Source organism: Accipiter gentilis, chromosome 3 (genome assembly GCF_929443795.1).
Source record: "Accipiter gentilis chromosome 3, bAccGen1.1, whole genome shotgun sequence".
Taxonomy (NCBI): Eukaryota; Metazoa; Chordata; class Aves; order Accipitriformes; family Accipitridae; genus Astur; species Astur gentilis.
The window spans coordinates 39,660,955-39,687,390 of NC_064882.1; the positions used below are offsets into that span (position 1 = coordinate 39,660,955).

Here is a 26,436-nt window from a genome sequence, read left to right on the forward strand (position 1 = left end):
TTTAGGTTACGGCGGAATCTCCGCCTTCCCTAGCGGAACCTGATAGGGCGCCGCCATTTTGGCTTACGAACAGGACGGCGACCGGCAGGGGTCCTCACCCCCTCCCTTCCTCCCTTTAGGTGTCTTCATAAAATGCCCGTGGAGAATCCCCTCTTTTTTCGCCCCGCTCCCAAGATGGCGTCGATGCGGGAGAGTGACACTGGCCTGTGGCTGCACAACAAACTGGGCTCCACAGACGAGCTGTGGGCGCCGCCGAGCATTGCCTCGCTGCTCACGGCTTCGGTGATCGACAACATCCGCCTCTGTTTCCACGGCCTCTCCTCGGCCGTCAAGCTCAAGCTACTCCTGGGGATGCTGCACCTGCCCCGCCGGGCGGTGGATGAGGTGAGAGCTGGGCAGGAGCTCGCGCGGGAAGCTTAACCGAAGCGGGGTGCGTGTGTGTGAGGGGGGAGAGGTCGGTCGGAGATGGCGTGAGGGGAGAAAGGGGGGTGGGGGGGGCAGCGCCAGCCCACACCACCACCACCCCTCCGCCCTTTTCTTTTCACATGGAGTCTGTGGGGAGGGCAGACCCCGGGGCGAAGCGCTGTGCGGCCTCGCGTTGCCCCCTCCCGCCCGGCGGGCGGCTGGAGCGGCAGCTCTCGGGGTGGGTGGGGGGGGAAGAGAAGCAGCGGCTGCTCCTCAAGGGCAGGTGCCCCCCCGCACTCGGCGCGGGGTGTATAGCGAGGCCGGTCCCCCCCCCAGACATCCCCGCTTCTCCCTTGCAGCCTTTCTTGGACGGGGAGGGGGAGGAAGGTCTCGGCTGGCTGAGCGGTCCGTTTAGGCCCGGCTCGGAGGACTGGGTCCTTGGTGTGGGGAAAAGCGATCGGATTCCCCGTGATAAGGGAGTGGAGTAGAAGCTTTGCTGCTCCTCCTCCTGCTCTTTGGGGAATCTCTGGCTGGCGCTGGTCTTCTGAAAGCAGTTTTGACCCGAAACCCATCTTGCACATCCACATGGACTTGTAGTTGTAGGGCTGTGTTTTGATACGGTTTGGGTGCCTTTGGGGAAGAGGGCTTTTCTGAGGCAGTGGTCCTTCTAGGATTAGGACGGAGAGGCAGGATTGTTTAGGAACAGTTGTGTGTGTTAGGCTTCATTCACTCTCCTTCCTTAATACTGGCAGCTGTGTAGGTGTCCCAAGTCAAACATCTCGCCTTTAGGAAGGACAGCAGCAAGTGCTGAAACTTTGGGAATGGAAGATCTGGGGTCTGCACTGAACAGTGCTTTTCCCCACTTTCTTGCAGTCAGGTCTTGCTTGAGGAAAATTGCCATGCTTTTTTTTTTTTTTTTCTTTCTTCTCTTTACCTTTTTGGGAACAGCTGGTGCTTTTCTTTATTTTCCTACCCTAGCTAATAAGCTGGCTGGCTCTGAAAGCTTATTCACTTGGCCCTGGACCATACCTCATCTGCAGCTGGCTTATTCTTACCAGTAGGTGGCTACTGATGTTTGGGGCAGTAGTTAGAGAATGACTGGGAAACATTTAAGTTTCTTCAGCCAGGCTCAAGGAATTCCTTTCCTACTTCCACCATGTATGGTATTGGTTCCTGGTAACAATCTTGGAAGTGGTGCGTAGTTAATCCTTAGCTTTTTGTGTAGAGAATCCTCAGCTGTGCTTACACCAGTTTCTTTCTTGGTTAGGGCACAGCTGCTGCTTAGGCTTAATGTACATATATACTAGGCAGGGTTTGGGGAGATGGTATGTAACTTTGATTATTGTATGCTCAGTTTCTGTTTACTTCTAAGCTGAAAATGCACAAGCATCACACTTAAGCAATAGTTTAGTGCATGTCAGTGTCTGTCTTGCCACATGCAACTGTATGATTGTTCACTGTGTTACATGTAATTGGTGTCACTTTAAAAAAAAAATTCTTGTTCAGCACGCTTGCTGTAATTTTTAAAACATTATATTCATGTTTAGTGCCTGTTCAGTGCACAAGCTGTCTTCCTTGTGTGTGACAAATGCAGTTGTGTTTTGGACAAACAAAATAACCAAGGCCAGAAAGGGGGATGGGGAACTACGCATAAGCTCATGTGAACTCTTGAGTAAGCAAAATTCTTCTGAAGTTGTGTGAAAATCCAAGTAGCCTGGAAGAAATGAGTATTGCAATGTTTAGAAAAAGCTAACAAATTGGTGATGTTTTTAGATTGAAAAGAGCTTAAAAAAGCTTAGGGACCTTCATAAATAACACTCATGCCAGCTTATTGAGGGAGCAGAATTCAGGCTGGCTGAAATAATTTGTTGAAATGCTGTGAGAGTGTTCACTGGGCGGGTAAAAGAACTTTTTAAACTGATTCTGAGGAAGATGGTAACCAGTGACTTTACTTGATTAGTACTTTTGTTAGCCATGGAGATAAAGTGTATGTAAAGAAGAGCAAGTCAGTTGCTGTGCCTTTTAATATATTGTTAAAGTGATCAGTTGTGTTCCAAATATAAAGCTCTTGTTACTGCTGTAACAAAATTATTGTGGGATTTTTCACTTCTCTGGCAGAGTTTATGAATTCAATCAAACTTAATCTTTCATTGTAAACAGAGCACACTTCATCAAGATCTAGGGATTTAGCATATTTTCAGTCCTTTGCAAAGTACCTGTAACAGTTTAATTATTTCAGGGACTTGTGATTTATTTTTTTTTTTAACTGACAGAAAGGGCTTAAAAAAATGGTTAAAAATGAAACACTTATGAGGCAGACACCCTTAACACTGCAAGTAGGTCTGCTATTATCATTATAGACTTCCTTCTATAAATGGTAAAAATAGCCAGTGTAACCAAACAGCTGAGAGAAAGGGATGTTGTCTTATGAGATACTCATCATTTGTGGCAAGTTTGCTAACATAGGTTGTATTTGTGAAGATTTGTTAATGTAACTTACTGTAGAGATTTCAGATATTTTAACTGGCATTTGGCATCTTACATGTGATACCCAGAACATTTTTTATATATATTTAGTTATGTTCAATATATCTGCACTGTGCTGTGTACTTCTCTACAGTATTCTCTGCTCAGTGTTTTGTGGAGTGCTGAACATGGTGTCTTTTTGCTAGTGGAAATACACCAGTACAGGATACCTGTAGCTTCTTGGAAGTAAAATTCATCATTTGGAAATCACTCCTGTATCTGAAAACGATTAAACTTAACTGAAAGTCCTTCATTAGTCTCTTTGGAAAGTCATATCAGTGTTTTCCATGCCATGTGCCAGTCTGTATTGATCATGTATGAGAAGCACTGAGTTGGCATTTGGAAACTTAATAGTATTGGAAAATATATTGCATTAGCTCTGTAAAGCTTTGGGAATCTCGATAGTGGGTGCAGGATATGTTACTGGTTTGTTAAGTAACATGTTAAATGATATGCCCCTCTCTAGATAACAGATTGGACTTAGTTATTTTATCTTAAATTTTTTTTCCCCCATGTTTTCTGTATAATACCACTTTCACTGAGGCGTAGAATAAAATGGAAACTATTTGGGAGCAGACATCTGAGTAAAACGTTATGTGGGAATCAAGAAGTGTGGTGGTATTTGGTTTAGAACGGGTTTAATTGGCTGCTGGCCCTTTCTAAATCTCTGTGAAAGCTTCAGTCTAGACAAGTCAATCTTCAACGAGCCCTCTTGAAAGCTCAGTCCTTTGCTTAAGTGTTTTTTTTCTCAGATGTAATATCCTTCAATTTTCATAATGTTTTCATTCAACACTCCAAATATTGTATAGATATAAGTGACTTAATCCTCATAATACTCCTGTGGGATAGGTAATAAACCTAATTTTTTATCATGCTGTGAACCTCATTAGTACTTGTTTGTTCCCGCTGACTAATAAGAATAATTGGCTCCCATTTTCATTTTAAGTTGTGTGATTTGTAAGCAGTTATCAAAAATACCCTTTCCCGCTGTAATTCTCTGGACAGAACTTGCTAACTTTTGAATCTCCCTGCCCCCCAGCTTTTCATCTGCTAAATTTTTTCTAGATAATTGCACTTACTTGAAATGATGCCGAAAGCTCTGTGTCGTGCTGACCGGAGTTTCAGTTGTGATTTGGCAGAACAATTACTTCTGTTTATTTTGTGTGTTAAATTCTTGTTAACCTGATTCACAATGGCAAGTGCAAGTTTTCTTTTTGTGCCAATGTTTAATTTATTTGTTCAGGGTTAGACTGTGATGTTACAACCAAGTCTGTAATGAGGACTGTGTGCTTCTGTGCTCTCTGAATTATCTTGAGAGGAAGATGCTGCCTATCCTCGTGGTGGCCTGCCCTTTTATTACAGTAGCTGCAAGAGAGTGAAAGTCAATACTGTTTCTTCTTGCTTGTTTATGTGAAACAGGAGTCCTCTACTCATGCAAGTGTCAATTGTGGAGTACTAGTGCAAAGGAATAAAGAGAGCACCTGACACTTGCCTTTCCCTCTGTGTTCAGAACAGGCGGACTGCTATGCATCTTTCTGGCCTGCATTTAGTGTTCTTAATTTTTGTGATGTAATATGGTACATTTCAATCTAATATTACTCTTGGCCACTTCTACTCTTTTTCATGATTAAAATATAAAACATATACAATGGCGATATTTGATCCATCCTAGTTTTGTATCATGTAAATATTGATACTGTACTTTAAATCCAGTGCTTTTAGCTTAATGAAAATGCTCTATAAGAATACAGATACCTATTCAATATCACCTTCTGTATTGCCCCTGAAAGTCTGAAACTTGATTGGGTTTATTAGCCAACTGTTGATGCAATTGTCTAAAGGTATAGTAATGGATATTATTTATTTAGGCATACTATAAAGCAAATGAATGGGAATTCTTTGCAAGAAGTCATCTTGGAGCTATCACTTTGTGTGTTTCTAGTAACGTTTCCTTTTTTTACCCCTTCCCACGGTGCTGTTTGTGTATTCTTCCTGCACAACCATTATTAATCTCCTTTGTCTCTGTTCCCAGACTTTTTCCATCCTGCCTGATCCTTTCTTGTTAGATGTTTCTAGTTGTGCCCTATGCTTTTTTTTTTGTGCCAGTAGGCTGAGAAGAATACTTAAGATCTTTAAGTTTTACAAGAACCAGAACATGTTGCATCAGATTGACATTCATGCTTAACGAGACACTGGTTGGAGTGATGGGACTCTTACCCAGTGTTGCAATCTTATACAATTAAGAGCTCGGGATTATGGCTGTGCTCTGTAAAGTAACAGAAAAACTGTATGTAGGATTCTCTTGTTATTTTGAGTTGCATTTCATGCATTCTCAAACCACAAATGAAATTTTTTTTCAGCTGCCAGTTCAACAGTGAACTGGGAACATATATTTAAATTGCCATTCAAAGACAAACCTGAGTCAAAACTCAAATCCAGGCTTGTTAAATGCAAACCCGTATTCAGGCAAGGTCTCTGGTTAGCTTGCAGTACATGTTAGTGTGCTTCTCTTTCCTGTGTGTGACAGTGACTATTCTTTCACCATGTTCTTTCTGCCATGAGACCTTGTGATAATGTTATTTGCCTAGTGCTAGGCAAACAAGTTGTTTCTGGGCTCCTTTCTTGAAGGAACAAAAGTCATGTGAATCAGTGGGTTGTGGCATAAGTAGGTTGCCTGAACTCTAGCTGCCCTGAGAACAGTGTGGATGTGACATGCCCAGAAAAGAGCTCCATAGGAAAATACATAGTACACATATGTAGGTCTGAATTTTTGGGACAAATAGGAGTTTTGTGGAGCAGATATGAAGGGTAAATTTGGAGGATACAGGAGGCATCTTTCCTTCAACTATTGCCTGAGCTTGCTTTGATGGAGGAAATTGTATTCTATACGCTTAGGTGCATTATTGGTGTCTAGATAAAAGCTTGTAAAAGAGCTATAAATAAACCATAGCTTCATCAGCTTTCATGGCATGTTTTAAATTTTCAGGTGTTTTATGTAAATCGGTAGTGTAATTACTGTAGGATAAATAGAAGAATAAAGGACTTTGTTTCGATAGTATTCACGCTTGTCCTTATCCACTGTTGAAGTGACTTCTGATGAGCAGTTTAGGGTTAGAAGAGAGAGATTGACAGGTCTGTGTGGAGTCTAGGTGGGTTTGAAATGAGCAATAGAGAATAATAAAGACTAGAACCTTAGAAATTGAGTCTCTCCATTGGGTGAATGTTGGTTAAATTTGACACCACCTTAAACAATGTGTGGTCATGGTTATGTGGCCAGTTTAATCCAAAGCAAATCAATAGCGCTGCTGAAGATGCTTAAATGACTGTTGTAGTGTCTCCTTTCGGCTCCACTCCTTCTGTGGTTCTAGTGTTTGTGTGACTAGTCAGCCACACCAAGGGGCTGATCAAGCTTAAAGCTGTACAGAGATGCTAGTTTTAGGTTAGATGAGCTGATTCGGTTTGTTTCACAAGTACACTATGTGAGCGCTAAAACATGCAAGGGCTAAAGGACAAACTGCCCCCTATAGTGCACTTGTAAACCTTTCTAAAGTGAGAGGGTGATAACATTGTGTGGGTGAAAGGAATTGAGAAATGTCAATGTTTGTCTGCCTCTGAGCTTTAAAAGTGCTTGGGGAGAAAAATGGAGAGCAGAAATTTAACTTTTATTTCTTGGAGTTGCATGAGTAGAGTAAGCTTATTTTGTTAAACTTTTTCATATAAGAAAAGACTGGTTCTAAATAAAGGGAAAGAAATACAGCATAAAGGTGAAGATGGGTCTCTTGCTTGTCCCCCTGTGTTCAGAAACATGTAGACTGTAACTAAACTGTATGTGCCACTATGGGTTGTAAAAAATCATAATTCGAGTATTTCCTTATAGTTGTTTGTAAATTCCTGAGTGTTAATACCATACAGATAGAGTATGTCTGAAGACATAATTTTACTGTTACATTTTGTGGCTTGATAGATGAACAGTACACCTCAAATGTCTTAGTTCTGTGAAGTTAATGCTTTAATGGTTCCATGAAAGTTTACTTAGGAAAAAAAAAAGCAAGTGTTGAGTCTTATTTGGGGGATTTAAGCTTATCTGTGAATGAAGTAAAACAACTAATTTAAGAGATTCACTGTGTAAACCCCTGACTGTAGTCACCTTGATTTTTATTTCATAGTGCCAACAGACATGTTGATCAGTAACTAAAAAAAATTACTGTGACGATGAAATTTTTTAAGTTAATCTCATGCATTATTTCCCCATTTTCAAGATAGGTGCTTAAAGAAAAATAACTTTTTTCTGACTACAGAACCTTTGGGTAGATGGAAAATCTTGTTACTTGTGCCATATTAGAGGGCTGGGTCTACTTCTGTAATATGTAGTTTTTGTCAAACAATACAGTATTGATTAGCATGAAACACATTATTTTGGCCTAAGCTTAAGTAAAATTTTGAGGACTTGGTTTATGTTAATGTGATGCAGGTATGGTCTGTCTGCTTTATTATTCTGTAGCCCAGAAAGGGGCACATCTTCACTTAGATGCCTGTACTAAATAACTTGTATTCTAGTTGCATATTCTTATCACTGAATACAAGGTGTGGGTACACTGGGAGTATAACTGTAGAATGTAAGGAGACAGTAACGTAAGAATCTGGCCTGTTGCTTTTAGCAAAAATGTTCAGTGCTAAACAAAGCTTTGAGTTGCCAAAAGCTCAAAACAAACTTGGGTTAGATTGACCGAAAGCAATGTAAAAAAAATGTATCTTGGTTCATTCTTTACTTAGTCCTAGAGTTAATGTGTAACTGTATTGAAGCAGTCTCCCTCTTCCCTTCCCCAATAGTAAAATGTTGTGCATGTTTATGCTAGTGTCTTTTTAAAATAAAAATATCCAACTATAAGATGTTTAAAACTGTTTCCAATTGGCTGATTTTCTTTTTCTTTTTTTATTAGATGAAAGGGGCACTGACTGAAATTATCCAGCTCGCTACCTTGGATTCAGACCCCTGGGTCTTAATGGTAGCTGATATTTTAAAATCCTTTCCAGATACTGGGTCCCTTAACCTTGATCTTGAAGAACAGAATCCCAATGTTCAAGATATTTTAGGAGAGCTTAGAGAAAAAGGTAAGCCTTTTCTGTTGGTGAAAATTACAGAAATATGATGCCTGTTTTCAGAAATAACCTGTCATTTCACAGACAGTCTTGTTGTCTTGATAGTATTGGTATCAGGACAAGCAGTATGTCTTAACTACCACAGTTCATGACTTGGCATATTACTGGACTGGGAACTGTGATATTTGAGGAATAGTAACTTCTTAAATTATCTTTTCACACATCATCAGAACTTACATGTCAGGTATTACCCTGAATGTGAAGGGCAACCCATAAGTTAATGTGGATTCATCAGTATCGTAGACAGGCTGTATGTGCACTGATAGGTAATAACTGACTTACTGCATCTTAGTAAGTTGAGGTTTTTCATATATTGCTCTGTCTTCTATGTTGTAGTACCAAAGAAGACAGTAAGGCTCTGTTTCTGCAGTGCTTGTGTGAACAGCCTCGTGTGTGTGGAAGCACCACTGTTGTATCGGGCAGGTGGGGTGCATCTCTGCTGGAAGTTCTCTAGGCAGCAAATGATAGGTGCTGTGGGGGAGACTGATCACAAGAAGAGTTATGCTGCTGATGTTTGACTAGCTATGGATTGCCTAGAAGCTGAAAATACTGGCTCAGGCACTTGTACAGTTGCTGCTTTCAACAATGTAGTAAATGGTGATGCAAAGCTACTCCTACTTCAGTGGATTTGATTTAACACATTGCCTAGAAAAAGCCCTTGGGCATCAATGGACAGACATGGTCTTGGAGTTAGGATTGCAGCGGACCAATAATGAAATGACTTGGAGGTGGAAGCATTTTGTTTTCTTACAATAAACAAATGATCATTTGACTGTTCACGCTTTTGGTTTGGACTTTGGTTTAGTAGTTTCTTTTTTATGTGTAATTTTTTAAGGAATCTGAGAATTCAATCATTTTTATCTTCTTTGACAATAGTAGCATCTTTAAGATTCCTATGATTTGATTAGGTGTAATCAACATGGAAGCTGTTATGAAGCTAATGTAAAAAAACAAACATCTTAACAAAAATCCTAATAATTAGAACTAAGTTAGTCTTGGTGTTTAAACAAGTAATCTAAAGTTTTAAAACACCTGTACAGTCTAGTTGTAAAATGTTTTGTAATTAGCTATCAAAGAGGTGCTAATACCTGTCTGTACTGTGTTAACTCTTTATGCAGTTAGTGAATGTGAAACTTCAGCAATGTTGCCGTTGGAATGCCAATACTTAAACAAAAATGCCTTGACAACACTAGCTGGGCCACTTACTCCCCCAGTAAAACACTTCCAGCTGAAAAGGAAACCTAAAAGTGCCACACTCAGAGCTGAACTCTTGCAGAAGTGTAAGTAGTATTACAGCTAGTTGGTAGGATTGAGTAACAAATTAAATGGTGAAAGGAAACTTATATTCAGTCTTATTCTCTAGTATGTGGATATACATTAAAATTTTCTGTTATAAGAGCTTTGCTGGCTGATTTTTTTCTTTGATAGACTGATATGTGTGGAAAAGCAGGTACAAGTCATTCTGGCCATGATTACATTAAAATGCTAATTTTGTTTTAAATGCTGTTCAGATTTCAAGACATACAAAAAGCTGTAGCTTTTTAAAGCACAGATACATTCTCTCATGGGTATATTTAACAGTCAGTTGTGAAGACTTGTGAGGGACAGCTTTGGTTAAAGCTCCTGAAACAAAACTGAAATGAGAACCTAGTTTTATTTTGCCATATGTTTTTGCAACAGGGAGCAAGAGCTGCTAATTAATGCTCTCTTTTGCTCAGTATGGCTATATAGGGTGTTAAAGCCAAGAGGGTTTTTGCTAACAAAAGGCAACATGTATATATATGTATTAGTAGCTGCTTGAACTAAGCAATCTTAAAATAGTTTACTGTACCTGCTGTTCTGTTGCAGCAGCTTGCTTCTTTCTTGCATGTGACTTAAGTAGTTGGTCTGGTTAAATACAAGATTTGTAAAATTTTATGGTGTTCTATAGAACTTTAATTCAATCTCTATTGAGTAGACTGTCTACTCTGATAATTTCTTTTAGCTTAGACCATCTTATCAGTTGCATAGTCATCTTGATTTTGCATTTTCTCCAAATACTGTGTTTACATTGCATAAATGACCTGGATTTTAATTAAAATATAATTCGTTCTTTGTTGCTATTCCCATCTTTTTATGTATTAGTTAATAACATTTTATATAAGAAGCAATGTGTTGTATTTTTCCAGCACAGATTCTTTAATAACTAAAGCCCTTTTTCTTTTTAGCAACAGAAACTGCACAACAACTCAAGAAGACTGCAGGAGTGCCTTTCCATGCCAAAGGCAGGGGACTGGTCAAAAAGATAGATACGACAAGTATGACTCACTTTCATCACTTCCCAGAAAGAAAATCTGATTAAGTAGCCTTGATGAAGAATAAAATTACAGTCTAGTTTTTACAAAAACTTAATTTTTTTTTAAAGCAAAGTATTTCTTCCTTTCTGCCTCTTCTCTCCTGATATTTAAATGTTTCTGACATGTCTTGTCAGAAAGAACAAGAGTGTGGGGTTTTTCTTAAATGACAAGTATATCTGCTGTGCTTCTAAAATGTACACAGCTAGATCATGCTTATAGACTTCGGTAAGAATTTAATTTGCATCACTCCAGGAATAACTTCTGACTAAGCTGTGCTGCTCCAAAAGGGAGCAGAGTGGATCACAGTAATCTGCTGTGCTCTTTCAAGTGCTGTGAAGTAGACAAACTGTTGTGTATTTGTGTAATTTTGTGTGGAGAAAGAAGAGGGGACAGCATGCTCTCCACAGCCAAGGCTGTGCAGTGACTTCTAGTCAATGGGCATGATAAAGATGTATAATCATTCTTCAACTTTGCATTAGTAGATTTCACCTGTTTGCTGAAGTTCCTGAACTGCTTGAATTTTCAAATAAGTTTTTGACTAGGAGCAAGAGGAGGGTTCAAAATTAGTTACTTATTTTAAATCGCTGCACAGGTATAACTTTTCTGACCACCAGCATGATGCTGAGGTGTAAAACTTGAGTGATTTCTTGGTGTGGTGGCTAGAAGCTATGAAGTACTTTGATGCTATTTAAGATGTGGTTTTGAGCACCAAAGTTTGGCCAGATGTTCATGCAGGAAATGCAAAAAGTGTAGTTGTAATTTGAACTAAAAATTGTGCCAGTATAGAAATTGACCATTAAGTCTTCTTGGCATTCTTTTTAGCCATTGAACTAATAAAGCAAATTTTTAGACTTGGCCTTTAGAACCAGGTGGTCTCTAGAAATAGGAGTTATGGGACCAGCTGATGTTTACTCTGCTGAAACTTACTCACTGCTCAGAGAGGATTGTCCTATGGTGAAAAGGTTTTCAGTACAACATCTAGAGGGATACAGAGTATCTAACCTCAAAGTAAAATTCCGTGTTTATCTTCAAATTGTAGGGTATGATGAGATTGTCAGGAGGCTAAAAGACCTGATAGATAATGTATAGGTATCCCTAATTTTTTAGCAATTGGTGAAAGAATGCGGTCTTCAGCACTTTCATTAAGTGTGAAGTAGAAGGATAACAGTGTAAAGTTGGGGGAAAACAGCCTCTTACAGGTGTAACAGTTTCTACTGAGTACTGAGACAGCAGGTTTTCTGTTTGTAACAGTTTCTACTGAGTATTGAGACAGCAGGTTTTCTGTTTGCAATATGGACCCAAATTGGACCCTCCTCCTTGTGCAAACAGCAGCTCCACAATTTCAAGCCCCTTTGTGAAGCAGTAATTTACCTTTCCAGTAGATTGAGCCCTTAGCCCTGCAGGAGCTTGTCTAAGAATCTTTGATTGAATACAGTTTTACCAAGTAACTAGATTTTAAAGTTCAACGAGCAACTTTGGCAATAATTGGATTCAGAACATTCATGCCCAATACCTTTTTATGTGGTCAGAGTTTATGTGTTATAAGTAAGGAAAGCATCAATCTATATAGCAAAACATTATTTTGATAGCAGTGCACCTGTTTGATTACTTTGTGTAGAATAGGGTTGCAAGCATTAGCCTAGAGATTGGCTCTTACTCCTTGTTTGAAGGGTAAAACCTAATCTGACTTTTCAGGGACATGTTGTGTATTATAGACAGTTCCACATTATAAACATTTGAAGCTAAAGTGGAAGGGGTATGTGTGTTAAAAAGAGGAGAAACTGAAGAATTCCTTATTATTGTTTTTCATAACTAATTAAATGTATGTTACATTTGTTGCCTTTTTTGATCTTCCCTAAGCACCACTCAAAGGAATACCAAAACAAGCTCCATTCAGGAGTACTTCAGCACCTAGTGTGTTTAGTCCTTCTGGAAACAGAACTCCTATTCCTCCTTCAAGAACACCTTTGCGCAAAGAAAGAGGAGTGAAGGTGGGTACACTCTCTTGTAGTCTGTTGCTTTTCTGCTCGGTTCTCCTCCCTGATCTAAAGTGAATTTCTGATTCTGTTTTGAATCAAGTATCAATATATGAAAGAAAAAATAAAGGACAATATTTAGAGATCAACTACATAAATTTAACAACGGCTAGTAAGTTCTCTATGGTCTTTCTTTTTAGCTTCTTGATATCTCTGAGCTGGATATGGTGGGTGCTGGCCGTGAAGCAAAGAGAAGAAGAAAGACATTAGGTTAGTATAGCATGCTACTTACAAAGGCTGTTAATATACCTCTAGATAGGATCTAGATTTTTAGTACCATTTTGTTCTTTGTTTGTTAAAACTTACCTTCAGCTAAACTTTAAAAAATGAAAAGGTGGGGGGAACACAAACCAAAAATGCTTTAGTGCTCCTAATTGTATTGCCATGTACCTAGGTAATAACTTGACTCAGTTGCATAAAAGGATTGAACTAGTCAGTTGTGCTTTGGGCAGCACACAGGTGTGTGAGTGGCTTCAGTAGTGGAATTGTTCTGACATATTTTGGTATGCTTATTTCTACTGGCTCTATGGCCAAGTAAATTAATTGAAAGTAATGTTGAAAATATTTATAGTGCTCTCCAAAATTCTGACTGAGAGATCTTAACAAGTGAATAATATCTGATATACTGCTCTTAAGTCAAGTGACAGTGCAGTGTCTACTTAACTGTCTCTTGAAGATACACTAGGCAGCATATATGCCCCAAACCAACCTCTTTGTATTTGTCACCACAAAAATAAGTACCATTTCAGAACAAAATCATAATTGCAATTATATTTTTGCTTGGGTTTTGATGCTTTCTAATATCAAAAAATTAGCCAGTTCACCTAATTACTTGGTTACTGTGTCTTGATGGATATACATTGTAGTTCAGTTTGTAATTGGGTTGATTATAAACTTGTGTATGAAGATTACTGTATCTACCAACCTTTCAGCATATACCTCTTTAAGCATGTTTTAGTGGACTTTGAGAAATGCATTTTTATATCTTTGTTTGAAAAAGTATATCTAATTCAATATTTTAAAAACTTCCTTGAACTGACTTCTACTTTTATGCAATAGATACAGAAGTTGTGGAAAAGCAAGCCAAAGAAGAAACAGTAGTAGAAAATGCTACCCCAGATTATGCTGCTGGCCTTGTGTCTACACAGGTAAGACCAAACAAAACCAAAACAAACAAAACCCAACCAACCAAACAAACAAAAGGTAATGAAATCATTGTGTGTGATTATTCTAAAACACTTAAACATTGTAATGATATTTTATTAACTTGTTGAAACATGCCTCTTAATTTAAAAATCTTACATAATTACTTCAAAATTCCATTATATTTTCACCAAACTAGATAAAAAATTCAAAGCAGGATGGAAGTAAAGTTTTTGATTGTTTTCTTGTTGCTATTTTAAGTTTTTTATGGGGTATGACATTTCTGTAACTGAGGATTGTAGTCTTATGTCAGAGATGAAAAGGGTAGGAGGGCTTTCTGACTCTAGAGAGGTAGAATCATTTTTGGGAGTTTCTGCAGGTTTCACTCTGTGCCTGTGCATCCTTTGTGACTCTAGTGGAATAGTGTCCACAGAAGTCTCAGTGAGAAGCACCTATCATTGGCCTATTTCCAAGAGGGATAGCTGAATATAAGCAGCCAAGTAAGAAAGAAGTCTTTACAGTTCATCTGTCTTCTGACTTGAGAAAAGAACCTACATGCTAGTTCCCTTCTGTGATTCTTTCCTCCATTTTTAGCTTGTAATCTTTGAGAATTGGTGCTTAATCCAGAAGGCAGCTTTTTCTGAGGTCTCCAAACCTGTCTGTCACTAGGCTTAGCCAGTCTCATTACTATGGAAAGAGGAGGAGAAATACAGTGGAATTGATCTCTGTCGAAATTACTCCATGGCTTATAAATTTGTGCTTTTTAAAACTGTTGTGGTTTAACCCCAGCCACCAACTAAGCACCACGCAGCCGCTCACTCACTCCACCCCAACCCCCCCCATCCAGTGGGATGGGGGAGAAAATCGGGAAAAAGAAGTAAAAATCATGGGTTGAGATAAGAACGGTTTAATAGAACAGAAAAGAAGAAACTAATAATGATAACACTAATAAAATGACAACAGTAGTAATAAAAGGCTTGGAATGTACAAATGATGTACAGGGCAATTGCTCATCACCCGCCAACCGACACCCCGCCAGTCCCCGAGCGGTGATTCCCTGCCCCCCCTTCCCAGTTCCTATACTAGATGGGACGTCCCATGGTATGGAATACACCGTTGGCCAGTTTGGGTCAGGTGCCCTGGCTGTGTCCTGTGCCAACTTCTTGTGCCCTGGCTGGGCGTGAGAAGCTGAAAAATCCTTGACTATAGTCTAAGCGCTACTGAGCAACAACTGAAAACATCAGTGTTATCAACATTCTTCACATGCTGAACTCAAAACATAGCACTGTACCAGCTACTAGGAAGACAGTTAACTCTATCCCAGCTGAAACCAGGACAAAAACCTGTAAAGTTCAGAGGTGGCCTCTCCTTCTCTTAACAGTCTTTTTTTTTTTTTTTTTTGTGATATCCAAAATTGTTTAAGATCCTATGGAAAAAGCTAACCTGTTGCTAGAGGTAGTTCAGTTGGGGGCTGGGGGGGAGGGAAGGAGTTGTGTGTAGTGTTTTCTTCCTATTCTTTCAGATAGGGTGCATTGGAAAAGCTGTGATGCATCTTTGTTTTCTCAGTCAGGACATAGCTTTTACAAGAATGTTAGGTCCTGCCCCACTTCTGAATTAGAAACTGTCTGTTCTATTCCAGCAAGCCTTGGCCTGGAATTAATTTGGACAACTGGGTTCTTTAGATACTAACAGATAATTTGAGGCTGCTGCACCCAGTGTTTGCAAGCCTCTCAAGATGATAGAAATCCATCTCAAATCTTAACTGTCTTCTCTTGTTCCAAATTTAAAGTAGTCACAATTACTTCTGCCTCTTTAAGTGCATGTGTTGATATGCAACGCTTGCCTTTGGAGAGCGCTCAATTTAAGACCTGTGGTTTGATTGGTGAGCCAGGCATTTTTTCCTCTAGAGCCTAATGGTAAGCACACGCAATATTGGTCCCATGGTTATGGGGGTAGCAATCTATGGCATATGTGCTAAAAACAACATAGAGGCAGATGTTGGTGGGCCTGTGTCAGGAGTGAAGGTCATTGCCTATCTTTCTGCAGGATGCCGAGTACCTCTTTTGGCAAGCTCCACATTTTAAAGAATATCCATCTTGCTTTTGTCTAGTAAGGCTACCTGGCCTGGTTTCAGCTGGGATAGAGTTAATTGTGTCCCTAGTAGCTGGTACAGTGCTGTTTTGAGTTCAGTACGAGAAGAATGTTGATAACACTGATGTTTTCAGTTGTTGCTCAGTAGTGCTTAGACTATAGTCAAGGATTTTTCAGCTTCTCATGCCCAGCCAGTGAGAAAGCTGGAGGGGCACAAGAAGTTGAGACGGGACACAGCCAGGGCAGCTGACCCAAACTGGCCAACAGGGTATTCCATACCATGTGATGTCATGCCCAGTATTATTAACTGGGGGTAGTGGGGGTGGGGAATTGCTGCCTGGGGACTAACTGGGTGTTGGTCTGCAGGTGGTGAGCACTTGCACTGTGCATCATTTGTATATTCCAGTCCTTTTATTACTACTGTTGTCATTTTATTAGTATTATCATTATTAGTTTCTTCTTTTCTGTTCTATTAAACTGTTCTTATCTCAACCCATGAGTTTTACTTCTTTTCCTGATTTCCTCCCCCATCCCACTGGGTAGGAGGAGAGTGAGTGAGCGGCTGCGTGGTGCTTAGTTGCTGGCTGGGGTTAAACCATGACACTACCTTAAATAATTTGTCTTCTAGACTTATTCCCTCAAAACTTCTTTCCTTTGTCAACCCCTTATGTTTATAAGGCTGAATTGGACTAAAGTGAAGATGTTCACAGAGATACTAAGTTGTCTTTATGCTGTGTGTGCAATATTATGTATAGTTAAGTACAAAATGTGGCATTTTCTTTGGCTTGATTCTAGATGACATCCGTCATGTTGGTGTTAACTGCCTGTTTCAGTGGAAACCTGTGCTTTTACTGCTGCCTTCTGTGTGTTTGTCGCAGACACCTTTGTATTCCTCTGGGTGATATTTTAGTAGGCCTTTTGCCCATGGATGAACACAGGTTTCTGCTTGCTAATAGTGAAGAGCATGTTTGCTCAGGCAGAAGATCACTTATTTCTATAGTGTAGTTTTTCGGAGAGCACTATCTGTGCAAATTTCATCATCTGGTCTCCATGCTACCGGCTAAGGAATGAGACAAAGGAACAGCAGCTTGACTCTCTCCTTGCAGAAGTAGTACATTCTCCATAATAGTATTTTTCCCTGGCTTAGACTGTGCCTTTGGATGCAACTTTGATCTGAATTAGGGGAAATAAAGCTGCTTTTTCTCTCCTAGGCTAACTCTAACATCTGAAGTTTGTATAGGGAGTTAGGGTTGAAAGGGCAAACTTGCCCTAACAAAAGGAGACCATAATTAAGTTCCCAAAAGGAATATTGTAGCAGAACTAATGTTGAAATTGTATTTAAAATGCAGAAACAGCATACGAATATATGCAGTATGTCTATAACACTTTCTTTTCTGTTTTACAGAAGCTTGGCTCATTGAACAATGAGCCTGCACTACCTTCTACAAGTTATTTACCTGCTACCCCCAGTGTGGTGCCATCTTCCTCGTATATCCCAAGCTCTGAAACACAGCCAGGTAAAAGACACTTTTTTGCTTTTGGGACCTAATACCTCCCATTTCTATAGTTTTACTGTCTAGCTCTTCTTTTATTTGCAAACCTACTATCCCTCAACTGTAGTGAAAGAACCTTAGCAGTCTAAAAATCCATTGCAGGAACCCAGCCTTTGGGTTTGGGGTAACCAGACATGTCATTTAACCTAAATAAAGAAAATCCTTGTCGGTTTTCAGTCTTAAAATGACTGCTAGTTAAGTCAAGCAAGCAAGGCAATTTACTGGTGTGTTTTTTCTTACTCTGTAATAGAAAATCCAGTGGTTTTTTAAAGAGACACCAGTAACACACAGAAGTCTAGAGTATGTACTCCATACACACATCCATATGCATGCACTTACAAAACAGTTGCTTTCAAGAGTCAGATACATTTCTAGAGGCAAGTACATATTAGCTTTCACACAGGCTGGGATCAAGCTATCCCATTTTCCTTTTACCTTTTTATAACAGTCTGACAGATAATAGCTGAGCTTCTGCATATTTTGAAAAGTGCTACATTATTTTCAATTCTAGAAAATCTCCTATAGTAAAAAATAGCGTTTGTACAAATCCTTTCTTTCTACAGGTTTTATTTTAACACACTTGGTTTTACTTTTCCTTCTTTGCTGCATGTAAAGTCTTAAAGGAATGTAGCAGTTTGCACTAACAGATGTGCATGACTGGGATTCATTACCAGACCTCGTAGTTAACAGAGAACTAATGTTTCAGTTTAGTGCATTATTTTTATTCTTGCTTGTTGTGATTTGGTACTGTAAATGTTTGTCTTTATGTATGTGAGCTTTGGCATGTTGGTCACTATAGAAAAATGCATATGCAAAACCTGATCACTTGGCCCTGAAACAGTTCAGAATCTCTCTAAAGGTCCATGCAAATCTTTTTCTGGCAGAAAATTGGCATCCTTAGAAGGAACGCAGCCAAGAGCACATCAGTGTTAGCGGCTAGTATTATTTTCCAGAGCCTTGGCATTGTATTCAACAGCAGGAAAAGCCTAGTTTAGAATTCTCTATTGTCTTTGTTCTCTATTTTTTTCTAACTTATTTTTTCATTTTGGAGTATGGGGTATCTAGCTTTTCTTATGGACAAGGAATATAACACTTTCCTTAATACAAGATGCACACAGAAGATCCACAGATTTGGTGTCTCATAACCTGGGGTCACATAATTAAGACATGTTACTTTATGCAGGTCAATTATTCTGATGCGAGGAAGCCAGTAATAAAACTTAAGGGTTTTGTACAAATTAAGGGCTAAATAGTTACAAATGTTTGTCCTCCCGAGTGTTTACTGTCCTGTTCCACATCTTACTGAGTAATAGCCATGTTGTTAAAACCAGTGCTGTCTGTGCCTAGATGGAGAGTGGTAGACCTGTCATTCTCTAAAATCTGATCTGAAAGGCATCAGCATAGCTCTCATCTGTATCTACCTTTTAGTCTACTGTGAACACAATGTGAATAGATTAGCTTGAACCTCATGAGATTTGTGAAAGGTGCTTAAGCAGCTGTGCCTGCGTCTAAGAGCTACAAAAGAGTGTAACTGGCTAGAGTGTGTACTGGGTAATGACTTGTTTGCTGGACAGATGGTAACTTACGAAATCACAGTAACTTGATCATATGTGTAACCTCCACCTGCAGCCAGGTTTGGAATAGTAACTCCCTTAAGTGCAGGTGAATGGATCAACTTTGAGAAATAACAGAGTTAGGACTTGTCAATATTGTCGGGTTTTAACTCTCTTAGCAGTTAGTGTTTAAATACTGAGTGATTTGTAAAGACTGCATTTAATTCTGTCATCTGTTTAAGTATTTGTGTATTTTCAGTATTTGTTACTGGCTGAGACTTAATTACCATTTCCTTTGGAAGCTGCTGCTACATTAGGTAAAAACTGACGAAAATTTTTATGGTTTTGGCTTCTACTTAACAGTACAGCAATAATCCTGGTAGGGTCAGAGTACAGTTGTTATAGCAGTATGAGCTAAAAAGTAAATAGAACAGTTTCAATTTAATAAATCTGATATCCATTAAACATAAAACTTGATGCTAAATATGGTGTAATCCATATTGAACAGCTAGTCACTCATTTGTCTAATTATTGGTAAAGATAATTTGATAAAGCATTAGCTCTTCAGTTTTTCATATAGATATTAGATGGCATATTGAGTCATGGTGCTAAAATGGAATAATCAGAATTTTTAGTTTTCTTTAAAGGCCATTGGTGATGCTAAACCCTGTTTGTGGATTATGTTTTTAATCCTGATTGTTTTTTGCAGCTGGCTCTGCACGAGAGGCCTTGCAGACTAACAGACAGACTGAAGAGCCTGCAGCTCCAAATGCTACTACAACTCTGCCTGCACAATTCAAACAAAGAACACCCATGTACAATAGTAACTCTAATCCACCTGCAGCTACACCTACCTCACCCCTAACACCTACCACACCTCCTGCCATTTCACCTGCGGCACAAGCACCGCAAGTGGCCCCCCAAACTCAGCAACAGCCACCACCGAAAAAAAGCCTCTCTCTCACAGTAAGTAACTGTGACTGCTGGTTTTGATGTGGATTGGAAAACGCAAACTTTTATTATTGATCTCATTTAGTATGTTGGCAGTTCCTGGCCTTTGGATCATGGAGTGGTTGAGGCTGCTTTTTTTTTTTTTTTTTAATGACCAAAGATAATGGAAATGTTTTGTGGCTTTGTTGGCATTGCTGTCTTAATGTTAATCCCAACCTTTTAAGTTAAGTGTTAATGACACAGTAAGATGTCTCTTTTTAATACAGCAGTGTTTTACATAACAAATAGCAGTACTCATTATAAAGAATTTGGGAGAAAGGTGTATTTACAGCAGAGCTGTTGCCCAGCCAATTGCATTATAATGTAAGCTGCTAAAAACGATTCTGTCATTGCTGTGGTAGGAGAAAAGATATCTATATGTTATTTTAAGGCAAAAGCCTTTCTTGATCCCATCACCCCTCCATTACACATCTTGTTAAAGCCTGAGAGTGGGGAAGAAACTAAACTCAACATCAATTATATATGTCCTGAAGCTTCTTATTGCTGGTATGTTGGTATATATTATGTGCATGCTTGAAGTTAAGCAGGTAACTAATTCAAGATGCAACTGATTTGAAGACTTTGCTAAGCACATCTGTAAGCTTGACTTGCAAGATCTGAACTTTAAGAAGCTGGGTGACACTTTCTTTTCAGTACCTCTACTTCATTTATTAAAAAAAAAAAAAAAAATCCTCTGAAATTATTGCAAGCCTGGGTTTGTTGGACTGTAGAGGAAGCGTTGGGTTTTTTCTTCTGTCTTCCTAATGTCATAAAGAACACTAAATTGGTAATGTGCACATTAAGTCTTTTAGCACATGTTTCTGTAACTATTTAAAGGTGGGGTGTTTTTTTCTCTAGTTTCAGAATTCAGTTGTCACTGCTGTAAGTGTTAGGTGTAAGCATTAAAGAGGGAAAGCCTTGAGGTTAAGGCTATTTTTGTTACTTTTTGTAGGTCTACAAACTTCCACCTTACTCTTGTATGCTTGTCTGTGAGTACTAATGTGGTATCTGTTGGCACTGCTTCCTCCACTGGAATTTGTATTTGCTCTATCTATTGCAGAGGGAGCAAATGTATGCTGCACAGGAAATGTTCAAGACTGCAAACAAAGTTACAAGGCCAGAAAAGGCTCTTATACTTGGATTCATGGCAGGATCCAGAGGTATGTATTGAGATTAATTTAGCATGCTTTTGAATACCCAAATCTGAAATACAGCCTAGTGTTTATAAATGTGCATACGTGACTGCAAGACTCTTGCTTTAGATTTGCTCTGGATGTATTGCACTCTTTGCTTTACTCTGGACCTGGAAACGTGTCTTAAGGGTCTATTTCCAGTAAGTCAAGCATTCTGTCAGAACAGCTGCTAAGCACGATATATACGTAACTGAAAACATGTAATATCTTGGCTTAGGGGTTGAAGAGAAACAAGGCAGCCAGTTAGAACAGTGAACAGACTGGTTAGGTCCTAGTAGTCTCTCTAGAAGACCAATGAATGTAAGTTCTTTCATGGCAACTCGAGGTACAAGTTGGGTAGTACAGAGCCTCTTCGCTAACTCCCTTAGCCTTAGAAATGTAGCAACTGTTGTCTTGGAGACTTTTGGTAACTACAGGTGCTTGTGAATCACAGGGCGATAAGTTGTCTCATAGCTAGATTTGGTCACATATTGGCCTTGATAGACCAAGGCTGTTTTACCCAGAAGATTATCAGATGTAAGATGAGAAGGGGCTTAAGAGTCCTTAAGTGAACTCTCATCTGCACTAGCTCTGGTTTCTAATTTGGTATTTGAGGGCTCTTATCACTTAAGTGCTGGGGCCTAAATGTGGCTCATGCATTTGGATTAATGCAATACATTATTGAAGACAAACAGGGTGAAGTTACTGTGATGATCCCTGGGCTTTAAGAAAGTTTTGTGTATCTTGCATTAATGATGGTGCTCTTTATACTAGATGCTACTTCAAATTGCAGTAGGAGGGTGTACTTTAATATCTACACGGACAGTTTCTTGTAATGCAAAGTAAAATACTATTTTGGAAGCGTGTGTGTGTTCTATATATTCAGATATACATATATAGATAAGTATATAACAATATGAATTCCTTCAGTAATAATGTCAGCAACTTCTGGAGGTTGAGCAAATAACTTCCAACTGTGATATTCTTGAGCTTCTTCAGTGCCAATTCCAGGACCTTGATATGTAACATTTAATAATTTTACTGGCATGGAACTGAGTCTTGGATGAGTGATTTCAGTGAAGCTGTTTGGGCTTCCAGAACAGCTGAAAACTATTGAGGCTTTTAACTACAAAATGTATCCCAAATAAAGTAACTCTGGTCGTTCAAGTTTACCAACTCACATTTAAATATAAGCTTCTCTTAAGGCTCTTGAGGCAGACAGAAATGACACTGGTGTGCTTTACTCCCCCTTCTGTTACTCTTCCAGTTACTTTAGCCTTAAGGCTCATCTTTTTGAGGTCTGGTTTTGTTATGCTCAAAACTCTGTGATATATGGAGGGAGGAAGATCGTTGTGTGGCTATGTGTATTAGGGACATTACTTGCTCAGTTTTGGGTTTGGGATTTGTTTATTGTTTTTTTCAGCATAAGAATCTCCATCAAGTGTTCTTTACCTTTTCTAATACAGTGTTGAAATGTATAATTTGTTCCTATTCTTGTTTTCACAGAGAATCCTTGCCAAGAGCAAGGTGACATCATCCAAATTAAACTTAGTGAGCATACAGAAGATTTACCAAAGGCAGATGGCACTGGCAGCACCACTATGTTGGTTGATACGGTCTTCGAAATGAACTATGCTACTGGTGAATGGACCAGATTCAAGAAGTACAAACCTATAACTAATGTTTCCTAAGAGATGCAGCAACAGCAGACTGGACCAAATCAAGCTTTGAGTCAACCAGCTCATAGAGTATGTCAACTGTACAAAATGGCATTCATGTGTACATTTCTTATTACCCTCCAAAGTAGAAGTTGTGGCTCTTCAACCTAACTGGGCTCAGTGAACGCAGGAGATGATGGTGTCAAACTTGCTTTTTTTTTCTTTTTTTTTAAATCTTGGGAGAGGGAAAGGTGATCTTGGGGAAAGTTGTTGGTGTGTTTTTGTTTTCCCACAGTTCAAGATTCTGGAAAAGGAGATCACAACTGAAATATTACAGATGGGAGCAGTTTACTTCTGAGTACCAGAAGACAAGACTAATGCACAGTCATTCACGGTTTACCATTAAATGAGGGCACAGATCTTTATTGTAAAAATATTTTCTTTGGCTACATGGGTTCTATTGTAAGAATGGACATTTAAAGCACCACAAGTTGGTGCTTGATTATTTTGTAATTCAGCTGCAGTATAACTAAATATTGCAGCTGGTAGATGTCCAGTGTCTAATGGTACCCACTGTATGTTTAGCTTATTTATGCTTGGGTCATAGGATGAGATTGAGCAGCTTTGTTAACTCACTATATTGTCAGTGTCCATGCCCAGCATGAGTTAATCTATATTTGGCATTATTTGAGATAGAGAGAGACTGAGTATCATAACTTTGTGAAGAAAAAAACCCCATCAAAATCAAGAAAAAGTAATGGTGGCTTGTCACTGCCTGGAAGTGATAGCTCTTTGCCATATAAGTCTTAGGGTAGAAGTTGATCAACGGCTCTTGCATAGCAAGCCCTTTGAACAGCATAACTTACCTGGGAGGAAGTGAAACTATTACATCTCAAGATCAATCGCAGCTTAATTTAAAAATGGCCCTAGAAATGGTTGAGTGACACATATCTGAATATAGATGGTTGGGAAGATTTGTTGTCTTGAGGCAGTGTTAATTTTATGTTTGGTTGAGCAGTCATAACGCATTTGATTGCCAAGCCCTGATCCAAAAAGTTTTGAATGACTGTAGCTGTGGTTCTTACCAGTGTAGTTATATTAGTATAATCACTACTGTGGCCACAATTATACTGGCATATGAATGTGCCTTATACTTGTCCCCTTCTAGTAGAAGCACATTTTTATCTTTATAACTGTGTTCACATCACTGGTATAATCTGGCTTTAATAGTATAAATACAGCTTATATTTATTGAGAGCTTATGTACATAGTTCAGGATTCATCCTTTGGAGACTCGGTTTCATCATTTGAACAAGACTTGGATTAAACATCTGGTGTCTGCCAGTACTTGTGGAGCTGTGCTTGGTTGGGAATGGTTCTTAGAAGGAAGAAATACAAAGATGAGTAGCACAATTGTTGGCTGGAGGTACCTTGGGCAGACTAGAGGTTCATGTTAAAGTGGAGCTCTTAGGACAAAATGAGGCTTTTTCTTTTTTTCTGAAAAGAAAGCAGACCAAATCCCATAAGTACAGTTACATGCTAACAAAGACGTTTAGATGATGCATTAGAGCCCTTTTGTATTGGGAAATTTTTATTGCATTTTATTTTTAGTTTTTCAAACAAATTATCCAACAGGACAGGGCAAGTATAAATAGTAAGAAAATCTGTGTTCTACAGTGTTTTAAGATGTGACCAAAAATGTAAATTTCTTACCTTTATTTAAGCAAATATACACACTGTTCTAGGTCCTGTAGTGGGCAAGTAATTTGATGGTACCTGCTACTGTTATGGAGTGTTGTGCATGTATTAGTGTGAAAGTTACTTACGTTAACTGTCACACTGGGGGCTCTCCTCCACATAATTATCCCATTTCAGCAGCAATGTAGATTGTGATTCTGATTGCAATTTTTCTTTGAACAGCTAGAAACCAGCCTGGCAAGTGAGGATGAGTAGTGGGTTTTAGTTTTTAGGAGTTCAGTAGGATGCGTTTTCATGGTTAAAACTTATCTGATTATAGTATGTTACACAGTAAGGGCTAACAATAGAATATGAAAATATTCATCTTTTAAAAGAAACGTTTAAAGAAAAGTGACATTCCTTTTCTTGTCTGCATTCAGATTTTTAAAGTTTTCTTGTGATGACCAGTTTTCTGTAAACATGTATGATACTTCTGTCTTAACTGTTCCTGCTTGCTAGATGAGCTGCAAGTACCAAATGTAATTTTTAAGAAAGAACTTGTAGAAAATTGGCTGACTTGAGGGGTGTGTACTGTCACTATAAATTCTTGATGCAAGACTCTGCAATTCAGTAGTGATCAGGAGCTGCAATGTGATGGCTCTTTTGGCTTACTCGAGGTTAATGGGGGTCCCTCACTAAATTTCTTAGTCTGCAGAAGTCTGTATTTTGGACCTGTGCTGTTGGGATGGAGACAGCTGTACCTCTTCAAGAAGTCCTTCTAGAATGCAGTGGAGTCATTTGAGAGCAGTAGTGTGTAGGAAGCTTAACCATGCTGCTATTTGTATTTGCTGCATAACAAAGTTGGTCTCCAGGCCTGTTTGTGTACAGTCAGTCATATGCAATAAATTGAAATTTTAAGTAGAAGCAGAGTATATTTTTAATTCTCTTAAGTCATTAGGATGAGACAATTTAACACTGCAAAAATAATTTATTTTTTAAAGTGACTTTATGACCCTCAATACCAGAGCATTACTTCAACTTGATCTGTGAATCTAGAAAGCTTTTAAGATGCCTAAAGAAAGGGAAGTTTTTGCAACATTGTTAAAATGATAGGGTAAGAAGTAAAAACTACATTGAGCTCTCTCCTTCAGAGAACGAAATCAAGTCAGTGGACTGAAAGTAGGGACAATGCCAGACAATTCAGAAAGGGCAACTTCAACATTTAAATTCCAATATAATGGAATTGTTGCATACAGAACAAAAGCTGGCCTTGGAACTTGATATTTTTTGTCTTGAATATTCAGTCACTTGGATGCTAGCTGGATTCTATTCAGTGAGGCTCAATGTGTGCTGTAAGATTAAACAAAAACATTTGTTGACTCTAGAATGACTTGCAGATGTACTGACAGATTGACCAGAGAAGTAGTTCAGAGTTTTCTTAAAGCTTTGTTTGTGTCCTTTCCTCTTTCCCTTTATCCAAGCATGAAGTTTTAGGAAATGGCAGGCCCAAACTTCCAAAGTGTGTTATGGCACCTCAGCTGTCCCAGCTTCTCTTGCCCTTGCTTGTACAGAAGCACCTGTCTGTGCAAGCCTAGGCGTGATGCGAATTAGCTTTTCTTCATTTTTAGAGTATAGAATACTGGAGAAAGAAGTAATGAAAGTAGCTTGTGTTTTCCCTGTCCTGTCCAAACTTTTTATTCTTAGGGGGGAGAAAGAACACATACGTGCATACCCAGGCTTCTTTAACAATTTGCCCTACAGCAAAGTGCTGTGTTTCTTTAGGCTCCATTTTCTGTCATGAGTGCCATGAGGACCAGAAAGAGTGAAATGAGTGTAATGAAGCAGGTGAGCCCAAGGAGGATGCTGAGCAAGAGTTCGGATTGTAGATTCCATCTTCCTTTTTGACAGAACATTTTTTTTCCTACTCAAGTGCTCTGTAGTTATCTCTACAAAACAGTCTAGGGTTGCTATGGTTAACACTCCAGTATTGGGCCAGTATGTTGTGGGTTAACTTGATTTTCACTGGTGGCTTTGCCATTTAATCTTTCAGTTAATACCGTAGGATGCTGGATGCAATGGGGAGGAGCCTTTGGTAGTTACTTGACATCTCCATGTGAAATTGGTCACTTCTCTCAC

At 38.9% G+C, this 26,436-nt stretch overlaps 1 protein-coding gene across 1 annotated transcript; it reads left to right on the plus strand.

The window, feature by feature from the left end:
- Nucleotides 1–25,224, plus strand: NELFA (negative elongation factor complex member A). Its single transcript, XM_049797472.1, has 11 exons — nt 1–384; nt 7,872–8,043; nt 9,210–9,371; nt 10,299–10,388; nt 12,288–12,418; nt 12,604–12,673; nt 13,523–13,611; nt 17,103–17,214; nt 19,513–19,769; nt 20,854–20,953; nt 22,472–25,224. Exons 1-11 carry the CDS (start codon nt 133–135, stop codon nt 22,654–22,656), a joined length of 1,620 nt encoding a protein of 539 aa, XP_049653429.1. The 5' UTR covers nt 1–132; the 3' UTR covers nt 22,657–25,224.
- Nucleotides 25,225–26,436: the final 1,212 nt, after the last annotated feature.

Coding starts and splice junctions, on each gene's coding strand:
- NELFA (XM_049797472.1), top strand. CDS start 133: ATGCCCGTGGAGAATCCCCTCTTTTTTCGCCCCGCTCCCAAGATGGCG. Junction 12,674..13,522: donor GAGAAGAAGAAAGACATTAG/GTTAGTATAGCA, acceptor TTTATGCAATAG/ATACAGAAGTTGTGGAAAAG. Junction 13,612..17,102: donor CTGGCCTTGTGTCTACACAG/GTAAGACCAAAC, acceptor TCTGTTTTACAG/AAGCTTGGCTCATTGAACAA.